The sequence below is a fragment of the Triplophysa rosa genome, linkage group LG20, assembly GCF_024868665.1.
Source record: "Triplophysa rosa linkage group LG20, Trosa_1v2, whole genome shotgun sequence".
Classification (NCBI taxonomy): Eukaryota; Metazoa; Chordata; class Actinopteri; order Cypriniformes; family Nemacheilidae; genus Triplophysa; species Triplophysa rosa.
Genome location: NC_079909.1, coordinates 9,482,822 through 9,507,755, shown reverse-complemented (window position 1 = coordinate 9,507,755; position 24,934 = coordinate 9,482,822). Strand labels below are relative to the sequence as shown.

At 39.9% G+C, this 24,934-nt stretch overlaps 1 protein-coding gene across 3 annotated transcripts in view; it reads right to left on the bottom strand.

The window, feature by feature from the left end:
• The window catches only part of slc25a26 (solute carrier family 25 member 26), a 74,751-nt gene that overhangs the window by 31,886 nt on the left and 17,931 nt on the right, over positions 1-24,934 (bottom strand). The window contains exons 6-10 of one of the 3 annotated variants that reach the window (XM_057361296.1): positions 16,326-16,370; positions 10,912-10,981; positions 8,152-8,216; positions 5,220-5,293; positions 475-1,045 (exon numbers count right to left, since the gene is read on the bottom strand). In XM_057361296.1, coding sequence (XP_057217279.1) covers positions 949-1,045; positions 5,220-5,293; positions 8,152-8,216; positions 10,912-10,981; positions 16,326-16,370 — 351 coding nt within the window. In that variant the 3' untranslated portion in view covers positions 475-948. The other 2 variants (XM_057361298.1, XM_057361297.1) reach the window with 2 other exon arrangements.

Below are 24,934 nucleotides of genomic sequence, written 5' to 3'. Positions count from 1 at the left end.
GTAACACCTCTCACTACACCGTATCTAAAAGGCAAACATTCTCACTTTTTTGTTCATTTATACTCCAATTGTACCGTTGCTCGCATTTGTCGAACCCAACTTTTCGGCGCTGTTACTGCAGTTATTTTAAGCAAAATAAACATTTTCTTCATGGGAAATGTTTAGCAATAATCAAAGTCCCTCAATTCAGGCTAAATCTGTAGCTCTTTTCTGACGTATTTTTAAAACTACATTTTATATTTATAAAGTGCTATATCTAAAAGCTGTGTAGAAGCGTGATCTGTTGAGCCTCACTCATCTTTCTCCATTATCTAACTGTGTTTGGAAAGCAAGCACATACCGGTGAAAGGTAGCTGTTGACTGAGAGCCCACAGGGCAAAAACAGTCGACTGTTGAGTATTGTTCTTGTGCTTTGAGCTTCATGACAGCTCTGACAAACCTTCACACCTGTGGACTAATCTGTCCAGCTAATGCATTCTGCCTGACTGTGTGCATGTGTCTGTGTGTTCTCAACTCACATTTATAAATCAGACAGGGTCTTGAGATTAAACCTGGACATTCATGTTTTGTAAAACCACTTTATTGCATAAGAAATACAAAAGAAGTCCACAGGCTTTCATATATCCAATGCAAACAAGACATTTAAGTTTCAACATGATCCGTTGTTGAAGAACTGGAATTCCGGCAGTTAAACTCAATATGTTGTGCACTGTTGAGCAGGAATGCAAACCCACGTGTTATGTGATCTTTTTATCCAGGCACCAGGTGTCCTAGCTGTGCCCCTCAAGACCACCAGTTCAAACCGGGACAGAGAGCTTTACCACCGCAGAGCTGACTAACCTCTCGCTCAACTGTAGAGCTGCTTTACATTTTGCTTCTGATATCAGACTGTTGTTTTGCTGATTCTGCTAGAATGAGTCCGGCCTCCTTGTTTTGTGGAGATGGCACTTATATAAGCGTACGGCGCACTTTCTCATACGCTCCGAGGAAGATGAAACCACCCATGCTGATGAACGTCATTCTGGGGATGGTGCCAGCGAACAGTCTTTACACATCATGAAACAGATAAAAGCGAGAGGTAGAAATGATTGTGTTTTTACATCATTAGCAATTAATGCGAGTATTGCTGAGAATCTGTAAAAAGGAATTCTACATTTTATGCTGTTTTCTTAAAGGTACAGTTCACCCAAAAAGAAAAACACATTTTTTTCCTCATGTCATTCAGAACCTGTATATGATTCTTTCGTATACAACGGAACTCAATGGGGGGGGTCAATGTTGTTTGGTTACCAACATTCTTCAAAATATCTTCTTTTGCGTTCTGCAGAAGAAAATCATACAGGTTTCTAATGTGGGTGGGTGAGCAAATAATGATAGAAGTGTCATTTTGGGGTGAACTATTACTTTAAGACAAGGCTATGAATTGATTTTTAAAATGAATTAATAATGGATATTCTGATTCATTTACTGCAATAAAAAATGAATTTCTTAAGTGTACTTTTGTCTTGTTTTGCAGTACAAATATCCAATATGTTTAAATCAACATCCATTTACTTGACAAAAAAGTAACCTGAGATATTGCCTAATAAAATAAACATTTTTTAAAAATAATTTATAACATTAGTTATGCTTAAAACAATGGGGTAGGAAAAACGATTTTAAATTTCGCACTTAATAAAGAGGCAAAACTCAATGCAAGTTTATTTTTCATTCCATCATTTTAAGCAGAAACACAATTTTGATTACTGTTATTTAGAAAACAACACTTTATATCTTAGGTCATTTTGCTTCTGAAGAAAATGTCTCTTGATTTAGGAGTTTTAAGATGTACTGCAAAACAAGACAGAAAAGTAAAGAATTAACTTTCTGCAGTGTTAAATCAATAACAAATCACATACACACTATGAATATTTGCATTCGGGCAGATAACTAAGCATTGTTTAGACATTCAAGTCAATACAAAATAATATTTTCCTCACACAATCATGGCATTACTACATTTTCAATGTCTATAAAATCAACTAATGCATTAAATTCAACTTGAAAACAATACTGCAATATCAGCATGGATCTGATCTCCATGAATAAAATTCACAGAGAGGCATAAAAAGAAACATTAACTATGCTTGATGAAACGAGTGTTCAATATTTCTCATCTGACAGTGTTGTTTGACAGATAAGGGAGCGTTTGAAGAGCAATGTGCAGCGCAGGGGTTGTTGATGTTGGAGAGGTCGGAGGGATGCGACAGGCCATGAAAGTACTGTAGTCTCCTAAGGCTCTTTTCCACACAGCTGCTTTTGGTATAAGCGCTGGCCCCTGGGGGGCTCTCCGCATGACTGATGACCAGATGACATCCACACACGTCCCTCAAGCTTCCAGTAACCCTGCACCCACCCCCCTACCCCACCTCGCTCCACAAAAAAACTCTCTTGTGTTCTTTCTCATCCACTCCCACTCTTTCTTCTTTCTCTTTCTTCTCAGCCTCCTGTTTTTCTCTTTCAGTCTATTTGGTCCTGTTCTTGCCGCATAGCAAATTTATTCTACCCCTGTATCAATATACCAGCCTTTCCAGGACTGTAGTGTATCACACCTGTGGGCGATAATAGTGTTCGGAAAGGGGGTGGGGTGGTCCTAAAATTAGAAATAAGGTCACAGGGGGTGCAACCACTAATACATCAATTTTGTCAACTGCAAAGCTGTACAAGGTGCCAAACATGTCAAGGATCTCTGGACTATTCCAGCGATTCGCAGAACTTGCCGTTTCAGCAGGGATCATGTGTTTTACAGAGACATGCCATGTCAGAGCGAGCATGTGTGTGTGGACTGATAAGCAAACACGCACGTCCTGGAACGAATTTTTTGATTAGACAGCATGATTATTGCACAGGTGTGCCTTAGGCTGGCCACAATAAAAGGCCACTCTAAAATGTGCAGTTTTACTGTATTGGGGGATCTGGTGGGGTCCGAAAACCAGTCAGTATCTGGTGTGATCACCATTTGCCTCACACAGTGCAACACATCTCCTTCGCATAGAGTTGATCAGGTTATTGATTGTGGCCTGTGGAATGTTGGTCCACTCCTCTTCAATGGCTGGGTTAGGGTTATGGCTCACCCACACGACGCCATACACACTTGTCTGCCATCTGCCCTGTACAGTGAAAACCGGGATTCATCCGTGAAGAGAACATCTCCCCAAAGTGCCAGACGCCATCGAATGTGAGCATTTTCCCACTCAAGTCGGTTACGACGACGAACTGCAGTCAGGTCGAGACCCCGATGAGGACGACGAGCATGCAGATGAGCTTCCCTGAGACGGTTTCTGACAGTTTGTGCAGAAATTCTTTGGTTATGCGAACCGATTGTTGCAGCAGCTGTCTGGGTGGCTGGTCTCAGACGATCTTGGAGGTGACGATGGTTACACGTGGTCTGCGGTTGTGAAGCCGGTTGGATGTACTGCCAAATTCTCTGAAACGCCTTTGGAGACGGCTTATGGTAGAGAAATGAACATTCAATTCACGGGCAACAGCTCTGGTGGACATTCCTGCAGTCAGCATGCCAATTGCACGCTCCCTCAAAACTTGCAACATCTGTGGCATTGTGCTGTGTGATAAAACTGCACATTTTAGAGTGGCCTTTTATTGTGGCCAGCCTAAGGCACACCTGTGCAATAATCATGCTGTCTAATCAGCATCTTGATACGCCACACCTGTGAGGTGGATGGATTATCTCGGCAAAGGAGAAGTGCTCACTAACACAGATTTAGACAGATTTGTGAACAATATTTGAGAGAGATAGGACTTTTGTGTACATAGAAAAAGTCTTAGATCTTTGAGTTCAGCTCATGAAAAATGGGGGCAAAAACAAAAGTGATGCGTTTATAATTTTGGTCAGTGTATTATCTTGCTAGCTAACCACGAATCTTCAGCAACCTGCTTAAACATGAGAAACAGCCCCTATGTCACAATGTGCTGCTGACTCACTGTGACATCATCACCCAGGTCAGCCGTGATAGGCAGTCAGTCATCGGCAGCTGGGACTAATCACCTCTAATAATGACTCTATAAATAAGACACACTTGCTAAAGTACATTTACGACTGTTCTTTCCAAATGTCGAACTGAACAGAGACAGGCCGTATACCATTGGAACATTCCTAATGAATAATCAAAACTCGACCTGCTTTTAGTGCAACTAGAGATCTTACGTATTAAGATACTGTACTGTTTCTAATTCCCAAATCCTGCTAACATCGCTAACATGACTCTGTCCGTAGGCTGTACAATCCTACTTAGCAAAGCCTACTGTTTGCATCTCCAGGCTGGGATTCTTTGTAGCGGCACTTCAAAGTTAAGAATAGGTTTAGACCACGGGCACACAGCGCTCTTGATTGCTGTTGTTTTGGTTTGGTGTAGTTAGAAGGGCTGCACGGAGCCCTGCCACACATGGAAGCACTTTCAGGCTTCTCTGGTCTGCAATTGGAGCCATTACAGTAATTACAGCTTTAAACCCGGCCAATTTGTACAAGGCATGCAGCAGTTTCCCTCGGCCTTATGCAAGCGTGGCCGAGCCCCTTTCCTGCTTTTTGTTTTCTTTTACGGGCCCTTGTTCTCTGAGAATTGCAATATAGGATAGGTTTAAAGTTTACTTTGTGTATAACCCTAAGGGACAGTTCGCCCAAAAATGAAAATTCTGTCATCGTTCATTCACCCTCTTGTCATTTCAAACCTGTGTAACTTTCTTCCGCAGTACACAAAAGAAGATATTTTGAAGACCGTTGGTAACGGAACAATGGTGGTACCCATTGACTTCTATTGTATGGACACTAAACCAATGCAAGTGAATGGGTACCGCCGTTGTTCAGTTACAAACGCTCTTCAAAATTCTTCATTTTCAGGTAACTATCTCTTTAAGCTCAATACACTTGTTGCTTGTCTTAAATATATTTCTGAGAAAATCCCAACCTGCTGCACATAAGATGGGAACAATTTGCTTGACCAATGAAAGCATTTCAGTTCAAAAATCACCTCTATGATATGAGTTAATTGCAAAAATCCATCACAGTTTTAAAAAGAATTCCAGAAGAAAGCAGCATTGATTATAAACAGACATGGTGACTTATAGGAGATGACTATAAAAAATGAATGTCACGAATGAACAAACTCGCTCAGGTTGAAGGAGGAATGCAGTGTCAGAAGCAATCCACAGTAATTCACACTCACCCAGGTATTCCTCTGCTTCTCCACACCTCATACAAAACCAGAGGGATGTTTCCACTAGCGGTGCTCGTCCCGGCCTGACAAAGAGATGCAAAACACAGGTATGATGGATTATCTGTCTTTATCAGCCTGTCAAACACACTGTGTGTTCTGTCTTTCTCCCATTCCATCGCTGGTTTACTCCACCCGGCCCTTTCCACACATATTTACGGTTTCTCTTTTATAAACCTGCAGCACTGTCTTTGAAACAGCGAACTGTCAAATGGAGTTAACGTTACAACTGCCTATTAAGAACCACATACACGTTGCTGTGTGAATGTGGGAAGTAGTTTTTCCAATGCAGTCTATAAACATACGGTTGGAAATCTGTGGCTAAATAAGTGGCGCTTAGAAAGGAATGCAACACTATAACTCGTGCTTGTGGTTTTATTTTTAACGTCAGCGTGTACCTGATCCTGCAACATCATGTGAGGACTGTACTACATCAATTGTGCTACTGCTCCTTTAAGTCATCAAGTTTGTTACATTTGCATTGAAGACATGAAGGTACATGGAGGTACATGAGCCCATTCTAGGTACCAGAATATTTAAAGTTGTGGGCTTTTTTGACATGGACCAGTAAGTAATCATCTTAAAGATGAAAAACACATTTTAGATGCTTATAAAACGTTATAACAATCTTAAGCAACCTTAAAACAACGTCCAGGCAACCATCCAGGACAACCGGCATTGCAAGTTGTGCACAGGTACGCACATTTTTCAGTTAAGCTCCCCAAGAGATCGCTTTTTCGAATTGCTGTTCAGACGGCGGAAAACATTTTCACAGCTCTAAATTTAGACTGGGTTCATTTATCATATTTTACAGTTTCTGAACTGTTCGGTTGCTTGTACACTGAGCAGCCCAGTACACACTGAGCAGCTCCCCACAGGGCTTGGATAACAGCCTGGAGCGTCTGTTGGCCAAAACACACAAGCGCACGCAAAAGTACAGCCGACTTGCCTAAAAACAAGGTCTCTATATCTTTAATTGGTCAAATTTTTGGACAAACACAAGGCAACCTTAAGTAATGACCTGAAGCGTGACACCTCCACTGCCAAAACACATCAGTCTGTCAGCCGATACTGAGAGGAGACAGGTGCAAAAAACATCCTTCACTCATTCCAACACACATAGCCGCCTTACTTTCTCGCTAACTCTGAAAGTACCTCTTAAAATGGCCATGTTCGACTCGTTTGTGGTATTTTATGATTTATGATTTACGCAAAAAAGCTAACTGATACTGATACTGGTACTGTAGCTGTAAGACTTGCATATGTAAAAAACCTCTGTTATGATCAGCAGACCTTTACATAGCAGTGTAGCATCATGTTAGTTGTTATGCTAGCATTAGCAAGCTAGTTTTGAAAGCAGAGCTATCGCCAAAGCCCCGCCTCCTCATGACAATAGAGTACTTCAGAAATTACGTATTTTTTATGCAAACCCCAGAAGCGAGTTAGCATTTTCCGTCTAAGTGTAATTTTCTGAATGGATTTTTGATAAATGTTTTGTTAACTTGTTATTTGTGCTCAAGCAGAGAGTGAACAGAGTTATGCAAATACATACTGACTGTCATGTAGGACCGAATGAAATGATTGGATTAACATTTTGTGATTTTATTTTGAGACTTCCACAGATGAAATATATGTTATTATATACAGTATCTTGCTTATTAATTGCGAATTGCGACTTTTAACCAGTATCATGAAAAATGTTGATGAAACATGATCACCATAGCTGTAATAAAAGGTCTGATTTAACTATGAAGGAAGATTTGTGTTTTAAATTGTATATTACCACAGTATCACTTTCCAATATCAGTATCAATTTAAAAATACCAAATGTGTAACCTATTCTGCCCTACAAAGGCAAAAGGCAGTAACTTTATTTTTGGTCGAAAACGAGTTATTGATATTTCTGGGACATTTAAGACCTTTATCGTGTGGATCTTGAGTAAATTTCATTGTTTTTCCGAGAACATAATGGGTTGTAACTTCGAGAAGCCCATGAGAAAATAACAAATAAACATATTTAAAGTCATTTTTCAGTATTTTACGTCTTCCTTTTTGTTTTGTTTTTTATGTTTATTTTACGTATAGCATACTTTTTGTATGCAATTTGATCTGTTTTATTTTTGTATAAAAACTGATATAAAACACATATAATCATATTTTTATTACATGGTTATTGTGGCCAACACAATAATAATATTATTACCATAACTATTTAATTTTTTTTAATAAATAAAATCAGTCAACTACATCTTTCATTTGGTTTATTTTGGGTTTCCTTTTTTTGCCTATAAATCACATTCAAAATATGAGTGTACCATACTTTCGTGAGGCAATATTTTTAATGGGTGTGTATTAAACGTGTGTTCAATAGTTTTGGCCCATATCTGAAAGCTCCAAACAAACCCAGATCCCTCTAAAACAAAACCACCTCTGGAGATTGTGCTTCACTCATAACATGACTTCTAGAGGCTATTATCTTCACAATGCCCGTTACCTTGCCATACTAACAATGTGTTCCCCTTTTAAGGATGCAAAAGCTAAAAATGGCTACACAGTCTGTAACCTGGAGCTCTAAAGTGCAGTCTCATCCACAGACAAATGAAAATTACTCTTGAATATACAAATGTCTTCTGACATCTAACATGCACATACACAGGACTGTCTGCTTTGAGTCTTGACTGGACACATTTGTGCGTCAGTAGCGTCCCTGGCTGACCCTGCGATTGGATCAAGCTGTGTGTCTCTACTTGAGGATTTTCTTCCTCTGCATTCTCTCTCGCTTCTGTGGGGTTTGTCTACATTAGGCTGTTTGTTTGTTCACCTTGCTCTCCATCTGGGAGGCATTGGGAGATAGAGAAATTAAATAACAGTCCCAGCGTCTTACCTTGGCCAACATTATCCAAGTCTTTGCCACATCTAGCGGAGTTGTGACGAATGCTGCTACCCCACCTGGACAAAAAAAAAACATAGGACGCTGATAAATGACTTTCACTCCTCTGTAGAAATGATCAGAGAAACAATAGCCACGAGTTGTAAACATGCTGTGCCCTAAGATGGAATAAACTCCTCCATAATGCCCAATTTCACTGGACTAACAGCCGATTAAATGATCCCTGGAGCACAAATGATGTGTCCTTAGAGGAATGTTCTGGGTTTAAGCTCTATCGAGAACATCTGTGGCACGTTGACGATTAACAGACAATAATTCAGATTCGTCTATCAGTTTGTAAAAATAAACAGAAATCATGTGTACAGTAACATGCTTACAATGGAAGTCTATGGGGGAAAGCCTTTCGGAGGCTTTAAAAGTGGAAATGTGCTTTTTTTGTTAAAGCACTGTTCATTTTTTCCATAAAAAATGTGTTTTTGCTTTGAAGTTGTCCAAATTATTATTTTAGCGGTGAGACTGTATAATTCTATTATGCTAGTTTCTACGGATGTAACAATATAAAACTCTCACTGTACGATAATACCTCGGTATAAAGTCCACGGTACAATATTTATTGCAATGTTTAAAATGACAAATGATGACTTGGAAACGTGCCATAAGCATCCTATTTTCTTTATCCTCTAACTCGTACCTCTAAGCAACAGTTATGATTATAGTATGAGATGGGTCAAATGACCTAAAAATCCGTTTTATAAAATAAAACAATTGCACCAGCTGGACATCTATGGCTGGTGACATCTATTACAAAATTTCAAATGCTATTAGATTATTAATGATAATCTTAAAATATAATTTATTTTATTATTAAGTTTATTTATTTTATTTAGCCTTGTTGTGCAAGCTCTCTGGAGCTTGTGCAGAGGCAGCAGCTTTTGCCAGAGGGGAACTGGAATCCCCTGGTTGGGCCTGGGTTCTCCTGAGGTTTTTTTTCTCGATTAGAGTTTTGGGTTCCTCGCCACCGTTTGCATACTGTTTTTGCACTATCTGCCTGACCGGGGGGGCTGCTTTAGAATTTTAAAGTTTTACTTAATTAATATTGCATATAGGAATTTATAGTCTGTTATATTTGACCTGTGCTTCTCTCTCCTTTATCCTAAATGTGTGCTCTCACTGAGCGTGTGTGTGTGTACTTGTCTGTGTACGTACGTGTGTGTGTGTTGTGTGTGTGTGCGTGCGCATGCGTGTGTGTGTGTGTGTCTCTATGTCTATGTGTGTTAGTACGTGTGCATATTGTGTGTGTGGAGTGTTTTGTATGTGGGTATGTCTGTCTTCTGTGTTTTCAACCTTTTCTTGTTTCTGCAGGTACAACTTTAATTATTTTGCTTATAGTCAATATGTCTCATGTACAGCTGCTTTGTAACAATGAAAATTGTAAAAGCGCTATATAAATAAAGTTGAGTTGAGTTGAGTATTATTTTTTCTAACATTCTCTGTTAGGCCCAGAAGACCTATCGTTTCATACAGTCATGTGACCACGATAATATTGAAAGAATTTAGCCATTGCGATAACACAATATCGATAATATTGTTACATCCCTACTAGTTTCATGTAAACACATTTAAAGGGACAGTTCATCCAAAATATGAAAATTCTTACGTAATTTACTCATTCCACACCTGTATGACTTTCTTTTTTCTGCAGAACACAAAAGAAGATGTTTTGAAGAATGTTGGTTCAAACCACATTGACTGCATTATATGGACACAAAACCACAGAGACATTTCTCAAAATATCTTCTTTTTTGTTTACAGCAGTAAGTCACATACAGATTTGAACGGCATGAGGATGAATTAATGATGGCAGAATTTTATTTTTTGAGTGAACTGTCCCTTAATGTTATAGTCTTCTCCATAGGTTTCATGCAAGTACACGTCGTTTTTACTCATTTCAAACGCTAATCTCTAAATGATTTTCAGTGGTAATCAACAGCATGTCACGATACCTTAACTTTATTAAACCCAGAACATTTTGTCTGGTTAAAAGTGAAAGCACACAATAGTAACAAATAGCAACGTTTTCAAATATTCCCAATGCCGCAGCTGCAGCAAACCGCACCATCAGCGACACAACGCATCACAATACACATTTGTTTGCGTGCTGTTTCACAATGCGGCTAACAACTGCAATCCACCTAAATCAATACATCTGTGGCGGAGCAGCACATGTGTGCACACAAATCGATTCCAAGGCTTCTCTCCAGGTGGCGTGGCACACGGCCATGTTCCTTTCCCCGGGTGAAGTGTCCTAGTCCCTGCAGTTTCAAGACCTGGTAAGAACTATGGTAAATTATGATCCTGGCCTGAGATGTTTTCCAGCAAGCGTGGTGACTGGGGAGTTAGACAGCTGCGAGGGCCCCTGGGCCAGATTTGCTGTCCCACAGGATAAGCTTGGACCTAGTTTGGACTCGGTAAACTCAATGACTGCTGACAACAGCTATGAAAGTTACAGAGAGTCCGATGGCAACAAGAGGTCAGTGAGGGAAGGGGGGATGATGGTACGCTTTTCGTTTCTGTATCGGTCGGTCTATGCGCACCAGCTGGTGAACAACCTGACCATCTTGACCTGTGTGGAATTATACAAGAATGTGACTGGGTAAAGTTTGGATATTCCTGGCATTGGACTCCATCCCAACTATCTCTTTCTCCTCCTCTTGCTTTCCCAGACCTCAGCGCTGTAAGGCTAATCCCACACACCTGCAACAGCTCCGCACGCTGCTGCCTGCCAAGAGTCCAGCGTTCCCCCCTGGCTCCTCCACCACACGGTCTAGAGAGAGAGAGAACTGGGGATTATTACATTCATCAGCCACGTTTTAAAAAACAACACAAAGCCCTTGGGTTTGCGCGTATGGGAATTGAGCAGAACGGCCATCTTAACGTCCGCACTTTCAGTGTGATGTCATGGGCTCGTTTCCACACGTCTGAAAGAAAGAAATGGAGAAGTCCAGCTCAGCAGAACGCTGTCCCAGATTATTCTATTGTACACACATGCGAACACTCAGTTTCTGGAAGAAACATTTTCTTACAGGTTGGTTTAGAGTTTTCCAAGAAACGAAGGGAAAACAATATCGAGCTTTGATGAGAGTCACAGATGGACGATTTTGTTGAGCACAGTGTTTCTACACGGCACAGGAGAGATGCTGGCGAAGGCCAAGATATTGTTCCACAACCTACTACGCTGTCTACTGTATTTGGGTAGTTGACAAATATAACGTTGTGTCCTATGGTGTGACAGCAAAAAAACTGTTAATAATATATTATGATGTATTATTAATATTCATATTTAGCCAGATTTATCTTCATTGTTAGTTTTTTTTTTCAAAAATGTTCACACCATAAGACACATTTATGCATTTATTTGTATAATCAACTCAATATAAATGAGTTTTCACTGAGAATACTAGAGTGAATTCTGGGATTGGTCTGTTCACAAAGCACATGATATAAGGCATCTCATAGCCAGCATAATGTTACTGAACCTACCTAATGCAATAAAAAATCAGCAGGACTTACATGTACGTCGGTTGCACATATTAAAGTTTACTCAGTATTTATTTATGCTGAAGTTTTCCGTTTGTTAAATCAACGTAATTTTAACTTTCAGATTTTGAGTAGAGTTCTTAACTCAAATATTTTTAATGTGACTTTTCATTTATTGTTTCCAAGACATTAAGTTAACAGAAATTAGTTATAAATGAATAACTAATTCCACCCAAAGATTAAAATTCTGTCATGAATTACACCTCCCCCCCCAACTTGTATAAATGTCTTTGTTCTGTTTAACAAAAATAAAGATATGTTTGCAAAGATGTTAGCAACTGACATTTCTGGGACATCATTGACTACCATAGTAGGAAAAATGATAATGGTAGTCAAAAGTGCCCCAGAACTATTTGCTTTCCTATATTCTTCAAAATATCTCATTTTGTTATCAGAAAAAAGGAGAAACATTTTTTTTTCCTACTATGGTATTCAATGATGTCCCAAATATATTTCATTCTGTTCATCAGTTGTGGGTGAGTATCCCTTTAAGCACAAGCATAAAAAAATCCCAAAATAAATGAACATTTAACACACCAACAAGTATTTCTCTTTACTGAAAAACACATAATATAACACTAACTTAACTTACTAATACAGTCTCATGCAAAGCACGATGGGAACTGGAAATCTGGAAACACAAATCATTCATGTAGTACCAACTTGAATGGACCAAGTTTGATGATTGAACATGAAAAGATCATGTTGTGACAAAAAAATCTGGGTTAAAGTGAAAGGGAAAAATAGTAACATGAAAAAAGAATGACAAAACGAACTTTTTCAAATGTTCTCAACACTGCAACTGCAGCTGCAGCAAACAATGCATCAACGCATGTGGGATTTTTCACAATGCTGCTATTCAAACTGCAAGACTGAACATGAAATAATCATGTTGTGACAAAAACGAGTTGAATTAACTTAAGTAAACTGGACACGGACCAAAAATCTTAGTTTTTAACAACATTTGTGTCTGGAAAACATAAAGCCTCAGAATACCGTGTGCATTTTGTAACACACAGCTACTGTAGAAAAGACGACCTATATGCAGGTAGAGTTGTGATCTGTAGCCTCAGATAGGACGGGTTTGACAGCATCTCATTTAATGACTCAACTTGTGCTAATTTTAGGATTTAATTGTTGTTTAAGTGCAGGTCTAAAGAGATGAAGTGGGTTGGTAAGAATGCAGTAAATTAAAGGGAAATATGTGAATGCGTCCACTGAAGTGTTAACAATGGGGTTCGGTTTCAGTGCCTGTTTGTTGTGCTGGTGTTGTTTTCGATTGGTGTTATTATGCAGATAATTGTTGGAGTTCCCCTTCGGCCTCAGACAAGGAGCATCTGATGGCTAAGAAAGGAAAACAATTGAAGAACAGCATGAAATAATTATGAATGATCCCCTCCAACTCTGTACACCAGAACACAAACCTATAAATCAGTACATCATGTGTGTTTCATTAGATGTCAGATTAAGGGACAGGCTTTGTTTTTTGGATCAAAGAACGCCGTGTTGGAGATCATCCATTCATCTCGGTCACACTCAATGAAAACTGGAAGCAAGTTTACCTCAAAACAAAAGGACGGACCACAGTGCCATCCAACAAAATCACACCTGTAACATTCAACTTACGATCATGGTCATTTTGACAAGTTGTATTTTTTAAAATAGTTAAGGCATTAATTAAGATGAACTAAAAGTGAACAATACATATACAGCATGTATTAAGCTTAGTTCATTTCAGCATTTACTAATAAATTATTAAAATAAAAAGTTTTAACTTTGTTAACATTAGCTAATGCACAATGAACATTAATAATTGTATTGTCATTAACTAACATTAACATAAATAAATGCCAACACTAAACTATAATGCCCATTGTTAGTTCATATTGCACTGTTAGCGATTACTGTGCAAATTACACAGTATTTAACTGTAATAACAACTGTATTTTACTGTAAAACAGTTGTACAGTATGTTACTGTAAATTCTACAGGAAACTTCTTACAGTGTGGATAATACATGACTAATAAACTGTAAGTATGCCTTATAAATAATCATGCAATAACGTATGATGTTGAATTTGCTGTTCTCATTTTGATGGCGATATTTCTACATTAGACCTCAACAGGTGGATTGCATTCATGTGGAAAGATGTCAAGCGAGATAAACTGACACAGCGATCTCAGCATCCCGGCTGTGTTATATGCTTTTAATAAAGGACTGTGAGAATCACGGAGCCAGACCATTGGCAGCCTTGTGTGACAGTGGGTTTAATATGACCCTGGCAGCTATTGAAAGCCACTGAAGATATCGAAGCGAAGGTGTAGTGTGATAGCTTAGATGAGAGGTTGAAGGAGCAGGTTGTTCAGGGGGTCGTGCAAGGGCAGAGATGCAGGTGGTTGTGAAATATTTTCCCAATTCCTAACAGCCCACATTAGCTTGATTCTTTTTCTTAATAATGTAACTAAACTGTAAACCTAAGATTTATTAGCATGCTTTTTGGAACGCACCACCTTCCAAATATCCGCTTACATTACTTAAACCAAACTACAACTTACTCGTGGCACACTTGCACTTAATCACGAGAATAAGTTTGATCCGCTGACACATAAACGTCGAGTGGGCACGGTGGGAAAAAATGGCCGGGTGATGTAATGACACAGCTGCTGGTGGTTTTGTAACAGAGCAGCAGTGAGTTTAGGGGATTGTTAGTAGATAAACTTTGGGAATTGCGGGATACGCTGAAGAGAACAGATGGTTTAGTTCGGCCTGCCGCTCAGATGCCGGGGCTTAAGTTGTTTTTGGTGCGAATGACTTGAGAAGTGGTTTGGTGATCCTAAGGGTTTGGTTTTCCTGACACTAAACGCTTGCGAGGATTGTAGAATTGGGTTATTTTGTGGATTCTGTGTGGCCCGCTTTAACAATACACCAGACGTTGTGCTCAAAACTAAAAACATGCACATGAGTCAGCCCACACACACAGAATTAAAGGGCCACATACATTTCTTCATATTATTTTTTCCCTGAAGTCGACTTGAAGTGTTTGCCGGGGTTTAACGCACCCAAAACAGTACTAATTCAGTTTCATACGAACGCATCTGTCCTCTTTCTGCACTTTACATTGGGTGTTTGCTACTGTACCTTTAACATTTCCAGGTTGATTTTTGCTAGGAAATTTGTACAAAAGGTCAGATTTGCTTAGCTTTCGTTAAATCATGCAAAATGAATTTCCATCAATCTGGTTGGATTGGTGAAGAATACACAATTGCCAGCATTACAGTCCATCTACTGTACATAACTCACAAGATCTTTAAAGAACAGTTCAGTCAAAATGAAAAATTTGTCATCGTTTAGGCCTATTTACCCTCATGTCATCCAGAACCTGACTCTTTCTTCTGGAACACAAAAGAAGATATTTTGAGAAATGTCTCAGTGGTTTTGTGTCCAAACAATGGAAGTCAATGGGGGCCAGTGTTGTGTGGTAACCAACGTTCTTCAAAATATCTTCTTTTGTGTTCTGCAGAAGAAAGAAACTCATACAGGTTTGTAATAAAATCATTTTTGGCCAAATTACCCCTTTAAGGAATAATTTTCAAGCGAAAAAAAGAGACCACACAAGTGCATTGTGGTTAGAAATAAAGCATATGGAACTAAATTCTGAATCCCTCTGCTACGGCGTTTTACACTTTTCTAATGCACCGCTTGCAGGACTATTCCGCTGTTTTAAGATCTCTTAAAGTGACAGGCAGAAAACACACACAGACACAAGGATGTCAGTATAAAGAGCAATTCAGCAGTGAAAGTTGCTGTGTGAAATGAAGGACGACACCGAGAAAAGCAGCTTTTTTGCCACGGGACAAAACCTGTTTCCATGGTCTTTCAAAAGTGAACGTGGAATTCTGGGAAACGCTGAATGAAGCAACGCAGCTGTATGAAGCGAACGCTGGCATCCTGTGGCATTGTCTCATGGAGGCTTTCTTCCTTTTCAAAGAAAAACAGTTTAGCAAAGATTCTCACATTCCAACGGCTCTGCACAGATGGCCGGACGGGGTGAAAAAAAACAGAAGAAACAGAGGAGTGAGAGAATGCCTTTGAACGTGTCACAAAGGGGCGGCCGTGAATGACGCTTCTTATTACTGCAGGGAATGGCGGTTAACGCTCCCTCACAGCTGCACGTGCTATTGTCCTCCAATGCCTGTCCTACTTTGCTCCGCTCCGGTCGCTAGGCCAAGATCGCTAATGGAATTTTCTGCTCTCGACCCAGAGACATGATGTCATGCTCAGAAACTAGATTTTTATGTGACACAGACCAGACAATGAAGAGGGAAATAGATAGTTGGCTGTGAGAAATTACCATTCGGTTTAACCGTCGGTGAGGGCGACCAATAAAATGGGCCGTCAATTTGAGATTGCCTGAAAAGAGCGTTATTAACAGATACAGAGTCAACGTGAGTTGTAAATGTGTCAGAGCATTAAGGGGTCATTATTCCTTCGTTACAGTGATGTTATGGGGCAAAATTAGAGCAGAATGAGAGAATGCGAAAGAATGAAAGAGTAAAAATTGAAATGATACCTTCAGGTACTCCCAGAGAGGGAACTGCACCAGTGAGAACGGGATCTGAAATTGAAGCAGAGATAAATACATGACGAGTTTTTCAATAAAGGAAAAGGACAAAAACAATACTTCATGTATCTTAACCAGTTAAAGGCAGAGTGACCGATTTCCGAATTACGCTTTAGACAACTGTGTCGGGCCGAGTACCAAAACAACCTTGTAGCCAATCAGCAGTAAGGTGCACAGTAAGGTGCACAATGCACAGGACGGACATTAGCCGAGCCGAGCGCTGACGAAAGCGAAAGATGGGGGTAGGGGTGTGTTTGTTTTGGTGATTTGAACATCAACAACGGCTAAGAGAAATCGCCCACCTTTAAGCAATAGGGAATATTTTAAAGTGTACATTAAATATAATTTTTTGGAGTATCTTTTGACAGAAATGCAATATAATATACATAACTATGTGTTCAGAGGTGTATAAAGACCTTACACAATGAAGCGCTATGTTTTTATTATCTTAGAATGAGCTATTTCTATCTACATACACCACGGGTCCCCTTAAATGGAATTCTCCATGTTGTTTCTACAGTAGCCCTAAAAGGACAAACTGCTCTACAGAGAGTGTTTCATAAATACGTTATCTCCTTCAGCAAAGAAGCAAAAACGTGACAACAGCCACCGTAGTGCTTCAAAAGGGAGGGGTGGAGTGAGCCGCTGGTTGCAACCTTTAATGCACTTATATATGCACTCTCTATGCAAATTATTTTGGTAGAAATTTGAGGATTTTAAAAATCTGGCAAAACTGTTACCAACATTGTGAATGCATATTCCATATGCAAATCTGCTGTCACTTCTCATAAAGTAACAGATCTAGAAAGTGGCAAAAGTAATTTGACATTAAAGAACAACATCAACAATGCCAACCTGATATTATCTTCTGTAAAAGACTCATGGCACTGCCCATGTGTCAGACTGTTTTAATACTGAGTGAGAGTGTGTGTGTATGTGTGTGCGTGTGTGCGTGTGTGCGTGCGTGCGTGTTAAAAACACAAAAGTGTGGGGACCGAATAAATGTCACTTCAAGATCAAAAATGGTTTTGCTATCTTTGAGGGGAGATTTATTTAAAAAATGGTATATGATGGGTAGGGTGAGGGGGGTTAGAGGATAGAATATACATTTATAAGTCCCTATAAACATGGAAACATCAGGGGTGGGTGGGTGTTTGTGTGAAAGAGTCAGAAAATGGGAGAGACGTGATGAATAAATGAAGAGTTTGCGGTCAGAGAGATAGAGCAAAAGTGACAGAGGTGGCAGAAATGTCCCTTTCCACCAATTAGGCAAAAAGAGAGGAAATCAATGTCACTGCTGAACAGTGGGCTGACAAAATCTAAAAATCCTGTGGCTGGCGAGAGAGAGAGAGAGAGAGAGAGAGAGAGAGAGAGAGAGAGAGAGAGAGAGGGATAGAGGAAGAGAGAGAGAGAGAGGAGAGAGAGAAGAGCAAGAGAGAGAGAGGAGAGAGAGAGGAGAGAGGGGGGATAGAGGAAAGAGAGAGAGAGGGGGATAGAGAGAGAGAGGGCTAGAGGAAGAGAGAGAGGAGAGAGGGATTAGAGCAGAGAGAGAGAGAGAGAGAGAGGAGGGGAAGGAGAGAAGGTGATGGAGGAGAGAGAGAGAGAGCAGAGGAGAGAGAGAGAGGGATAGAGGAAGAGAGAGAGAGAGGGATAGAGAGAGAGAGAGAGAAGAGAGAAAGAGATAGAGACGGGATAGGGAGACGGAAAGAGAGAGGGTAGAGAGGGAGAAGAGAGAGGGAGAAGGGAGAGAGAGGGAGGGAGAGGGAGAGGGAGAGAGAGGCGAGAGGGAGGGAGAGGGACGAGGGAGAGGGGAGAGAGAGGGAGGGAAGAGGGAGAGGGGGAGGAGGGAGGGGGAGGGCGAAGGGGGAAGAGGAGGGAGAGGGGAGGGAGAGGGAGAGGGGAAGGGAAGGGGAAGAGGGGAAGGGAGAAGGGAGAGGGAGGGAGAGAGAGGGGAGGGAGAGGGGGGGAGGGGGAGGCGGAGAGAGGGGGAGGGAGACGGGAGAGGGAGAGGGCAGGGAGAGGAGAAGGGAAGAGGGCGGAGGGAAGGGAGAGGGAGAAGGAGAGGGAGAGGGGGAGGGGAGAGTGGGAGGGAGGAAGAGAGGGATGGGCGAGGAGAGGGGAGGGAGAGGGCGGGAGAGGGAGAGGGAGAGGGAGAGGGAGAGGGAGAGGGAGAGGGAGAGGGAGAGAGGGTAAAACAAAGACCTGACACATGTGAGTCACAAGGATGCTGTACAAGGATGATATACTGGTCCCTGTCACTGTAACTATCAACTTTTTAAAGTTTTGTCTGCCAGGGGAAAATTGTAGGTCCTATGGCTTTATTTAGAACAGTCTGTTTCATAAACGTTGAACAATTTAGGGGATTTTTTATGTTCAGAGCAACATAACCCTAGAGTGAGGTGCTTAAAGTTTTAACAAGTCTTTAGCAAGAAATGTAAAAATGATATATGGCCCAATAGATAAATATAGATGTTTTTCACACCCAAGCTCTCATCTGAACACCAGGCCTGTTTTAAAATCCACCCAAAATACTTCATTGCAAACAAGCAGTTGAAAAAAACGATCATAATCTAATACAGTAGTGGGATTTCAAAGGCTGTCTTTGAAAACAAGGTACTGACTGGCTCAGGTAAAAGAAAAGGTTTGATAACAACTGACATAAAAAACAACAGAGTAAATGCTACATGGGCATCGTGACAACTGGCAAAAATATGATATCTCCTGATTTTAAACCAAAGAACAGATTGGTGCAATGTGACCCGACACTGGGGAGTGTGTGTGCTTCTTCCAAAAGCTAAATCAGCCACCTGTCTTTTATTACTGACATGATAAATTCTGAGTCTCGGTGCTCAGGAGAAGTGGAACGCTTTGAGGAATCTGCAGGCAGAAATGAGGTACGGCTGATTTATGCATCAGTCTTACACTTCTGGCAGAGACGTGGCGCCTGAACAACGCAGATGGTCAGATTTATATTGATAAGGTCGTAATGGATGACGAGGGAGCGCATGATGGAGATGGAAAAGACAGAAGGATGGAAAGCAGGTTTTTGACTAGAGGCCAGTGAGCTTCTTCATGATGAGGAGTTAGTTCAGTAGATGACGGCACATGTGTGCTCTGATATTAGTGACACTTTCATTTTTCATGTTGACAACTGTACATAATGTTGACTTTCAAAGAAAAAGACAAATACAACATCCGAACAACTGACAAACAACATATAATAACGTGCATCAAACACTCTCTCTTAAAGAGAATCTGTCAGGTGTAACTGTCATTGAGCGATAAGGTTGGCTGTGTGTTTATGTGGGTGTGCTGGGTCACCGGTGAGAATATTAGTATTCTGCACTACTCTACGCTGTCAGGCTTCTTGCCGCCCGTGTGGCATCTGGGAAAACAGATGTCAAAATGCATTTAAATGAAGGCTGATTGGACGGGTTGCGGTTTGCATGCTATTTGACAAATGGCTTTAATAGGTCAGACAGCACTGCATGAATACCAATGAGAGGAGAGAAAGATCAATCTCAAATCTGATTCACTTCGATTAGATTCGTTTAAATCACATTCGTTTTCATTTTGCTTTGATTAGATTCAAATGTGTTTTAATGTGCTTCACTCCATTTGAGTCCAAATTATATTTTTATTGTAACTAAATATAGAAAGTAATTTTGCAGTGGGATAAAAAGCCATGAATCTGTCTTTTTGGAATTAAGTGCACAGTTTACCAGGAAAAAAATGATAAATAAAAAACAAAATAATAATTAATATTATTATTATAACACATGTATGATTATACATTTTAAGGGTAGAACACCCAAACACATTTTTGGGACCTTTCTAGGTGAAAAAGTGAACTAAATACAATGTTTTTCAAGAATCGCACAGGTTCCTAGAACTAAGACTATAAATGGTTTCACTAGTAACCCTATTATTAGGAAAAGAGTTTTGAGGCACTAGAAAATACATTTTAAGCTTCTTTGAGTACCCATTGGGATATTTAATGCACTTTTTAAAGTTAAAGTGTTTAATGATTTTGAGAAGCATTAACAATTTTTGTTAGTAGAGATTTCAAAAGTGTAGATAGTCAACACGTCTGTTAGCTTCCATATAAAAGCGTGTGCCTAAAGATTTACAAAGTTCACTTTTATTTGATTCACATTTAAAATGTATATTGTATAACAAATCAAAAAAATCATGCGTCCACCTGATCTACGAAGAATTTTGTCAAGTGCTTCCTAGAGCGAGAACAAACCTTCACCTTACTTTAAACGACAGTTCATGCTTATAATGGAAAAGTAGGGACTAGATTATATTACTACATTTGAGCTACAGGAACATTGCTACATCAGTACTGGATAATGTAAAGAGAATTACAATGAAATAAAGATCACAATTCTACAGGACTGACTATAATAGGTTCCAAAGTGACAGCAGAGTGAAGAAAGACAGCGTTGTGCAGCGCAGAAATAAAAAGACGAATTATTAAAGCAAAGCAGAAAGAGGATATTGCTCAGGTCTAGCTGGAGGACATACTGGCCACTCCAGAGACGCTCGGAGAGAGAAGAACAAGAGGCAAAAAGAGTGGGACTGCATGACAGGAAGTAGATGAGGGCCAGATGGATAAGTCATCAGTCGAGTAGTGATTCAGCAGCACATGGTATGAGAACAGCAGACGGACTGAAGGTGAACTGCATTTGGAAAGACTAATCTTCACTTTATTACTGAAAGCTGTGGAAAATGTCCACTTGAACAGGCCTTGTCTCTCACACACACACATCTGTTCCAAAACCTAGAGCGAGCTAGAAATCTCGTAGTGTATTGTGACAAGCTCAGTTAAAAAACTAAGATGGCAGACAAAGCAAGATAAGGTGAAGTGTATTCATACAAACAGACCATTTCAATTCAATATTAGATTTTTTGCACACGCTTATATTTGCACACACTGTTTGTTCTATGCTTACGAGAGCCAAACGCCTCACGTTAACTTCTGAAGTTTCATTTCAGTTAGAAAGCAACAGGCGACAAACACCTGAACCATAGCAATGCAAAAAAAACCTGTGTTAAACCTGCGAGCATGCACACCTTTTTTGACACGTTTAAAGCTTAAGCAAATGTATCCAAAGTGTGTGTAAATGACAGCTTGTGGAAGTGTGATGAGGAACAAACAAGAACAAATTGCTGGAGAGAAGGAGGGGATGAGAACTCGAGACAGAAAGCGAGGTTTATAATGCAAAGCCATCTGCCCAAAGTCAAACATGTCGTTGAACCTGTTTGCATCCTGAGTGATTTACGAGCCTCTTCACAGGTGTGTGCGTGCACGTGTGGGTGTCACATTTGTGTTTGTACAGGCATGTTTGCACACCACTGTCACGGTACTGTGTGTGTGTGTGTGTGTGTTTGACAGAGAGATTTATAATCTTTACTTTTCTAATCATGGAGGAAAACAGACTTTATAGAAAAATAGCTCTCTTCAACAATACAGCTGCGGAAATACTAGGCTATTTCAAAATTATTTTCAGCTATTCTGAATTTACATTTAAATAACGATATTGCTACCCAATTTAAATTTCAAATAAAAATGTTGTTTCTATTTGCATTCATTTGCAAAAATAAAAACTGGAGAAACAGGTCAAAGTAACAGAAAAGATGCTCTGTGTTTATTCAGACCTCAAATACTGCAAACAAAACAAGTTTATATTCACTTTTAAGCAATACAACAATACTATTTGTACATGTATTTATTAAAAGTTCAAATATAATTTTTTTATGTGATAACCTCGATTTTTATCAGTTGTCATGTGTCTTGTCATGCTGTCAGTCTTTCACATTGCTGTTGGATGACTTTGTCACTTCTGAATTCAACAGACACTGGACTGGAATGGCACAATACATCTAAGAAATGCTGATTAAATTTACATTCTTCATTTTTTTAAATCTTACTTTTTTTCCGACGCTGTATATTCACTCATCACAAGATAACAAAGCACACTCAATTGTTACATTTTCTAAAGAAAAAGTGGTGTTTGTTAAAGGAAAAATCACAAAGCTATCCTTTCTTCAGTTTTATCTGATCACAAGTTGATAAGTTTGATAATCATTTATCTATGTAACACAAACGGTGTGGAATGAAATGATATACTTTGTTGGTTCAAGTTGCTAACTCCACAAAACATTATGAGCTTGAACAAGCTCCACTAATTACAGACTAAATCCACATTACGTTGAACCATCTATGATTATCACCATTTACAGAACAATCAGTCAATACCTCTAATTACTTCAGTGTTTTACCCACAATTCAGTTTGATGTTTTTCACGGTTTCACACACTAGTTTGATGTCGGGGTTAATAAAAATCGAGACGCCTTTCTTTTGTTCCCCTTGAAAAATGGATTTCCAGCACTATAAAACCTATTGAGAAAATAAACAAACACATAAATAATAGAAAATCAATGATGTGAAAGCAAGCCAGCGGGATGCCCTAAACAGTTTATCAGAGGTGGTGTGGGAGGGGGGTTGCTGTCTTGCGTTTCATGCTTCCCTATGGTCATAAAATCTTGGCTGTGGAGAGGAATGAGGCCTACTCCCTCTTACAGCTCCCTTGACTGAAACACACTTGGTAATGTACATTCAAAAGTCAAATACGTGGGGAGAGGTTGATTTGAGGTTTTAAACAGAAACTTTCCCGTAACACTCGTCGTGCAGCAGCATTTCTGGCTGTTAAGTAGGCAGAAGGCATGAATCAGCAGTGCCGCGAGTCTTCGCAGCTCTTTTGTGCGCGCTTACATGAACTCACTGGCTGAGAAATTCTTACTGACAGCCAGAATAGCTCACGATCTCATGAACACGTTCACCCACCGTGCTTGAACAAGCCAAACCAGGCCTGGAGCAGAGCCCCAATCAGCCAATCGAGGGACAGGAATGTTGCAACCATCCAATCAGATTTCAGGTTTCTATCAGCGCCTGTGACAGGCAAAAACTCCAGGCAATAATATCTAAACAAATTAAGACTTGTTTCACGCTGGAGGGGTAAAGAAAGGAGGAATAAGTGGAGGGAGGGGTTACGTGGATAAGGACTGTTTGGAATCAGTCAACTGGCAAATATTCAACAGCGCAATTCCATCGACATGAGCGAAAACGCTTCCCAGAAGAACCATCACATAATATTTACATTGTGGAGGAATTTTCTGGCCACGGTTGCATTGTCCCGTCGCAGCAAGTGTGCCAGGCTGACATCAAGTGAACAAAGCAGAGTAAAAACACAGACTGCAATCGGGTCTACCGCCGACATGCATCAGCTACAAGTGATCCGTTTGTTTCCATTGTTCTCATTCGAACAGGTGAACACCGGCGTTTTGCGCTAAACTAAAAGATAATTTAAGTCCAACTGTGACCAATGTAAGTCACAGGTGCATATGTCATGCCAACAAACAAGCTGTCAATCTGGCGTGGAGGGCCCTTCATAAAAGCGTGGAATGTGATGTCAGAGGAAATCTTTCCAACGAGACAATTTATAATCTACTGTATGTGTTATGTGACATGGGATGCCCTCCGGCTGGTCCAATTAGGTATTGACAGATAAGAGATGGATGGTGATCCTGAGGGAAAAGATGAAGTCGGAACAAGATAGAGTTTGGACAGACAGGGTATGACAGCATTCAGAGCTGTCATATAAAATGTTCAGGTAACAGAATTTAGTACACGACTCAGGCCTCTAGGAGCAGAGAGATGCATTTGGAAAGGCAAAACTGACATTAACCAACAAGCATAAATATTGTGCAATGACCTCAGACTGATAAAGATGTTTGGAAACGTGTTATCTTGAAGACGTTGTGCAGAAGGTGTGTATGCAGAGTTGAATCAAACACTTGTCCAGTTTCATATGGCCTGAACAAACACTTGCAGAGATGGAGACCAATAAAAGTTATTTTGTAATTTTGTCAAGGATCAACTGTACATCCACATTGTACTAACCACATTGTAGCCTTAAAGGAGCTGTTTTCCTCAAAATACCTTAAAGAAAAGATACTAAATATTAGCTTAATCAATGTACATTATACATGCAGATTGATATTTAAAAGGTTATTTTTATATTTCTTTTCACTGACATTTGAATTTAAAAATAGAATAAAACGCTAAAAATAAAATCAACAAGCTGACGTTCGATAGCAGGGCTCTAGAGTGCGACCAATTTGGTCGCACGTGCGACCTTATTTCTCAATGGTGCACCGGTGCGACCAGCCGTTCGAGGGAGAAAAAAAGTCTCCGCGACTCTGAAAGTATCCCTGTGATTCAACAACAGACACACATTAGGCCCATATCGTGGTCTAAAGCAATCAGAGATAGTGAAAATTACAAAATAAAATAGCAGACAGAATAAATTGATTTAAAGGGATACTTCACCCAAAAATGTCAATTCTATCATCATTTACTCACCCTCAAGTTGTTCCAAACCTGTATTCACTTCTTTGTTTCGATGAACACAAAGAAAGATATTTGGAAAAATGTTAGCAACTTACATTTCTGCGATATCATTGACTACCATAGTAGGAAAACTTGAAC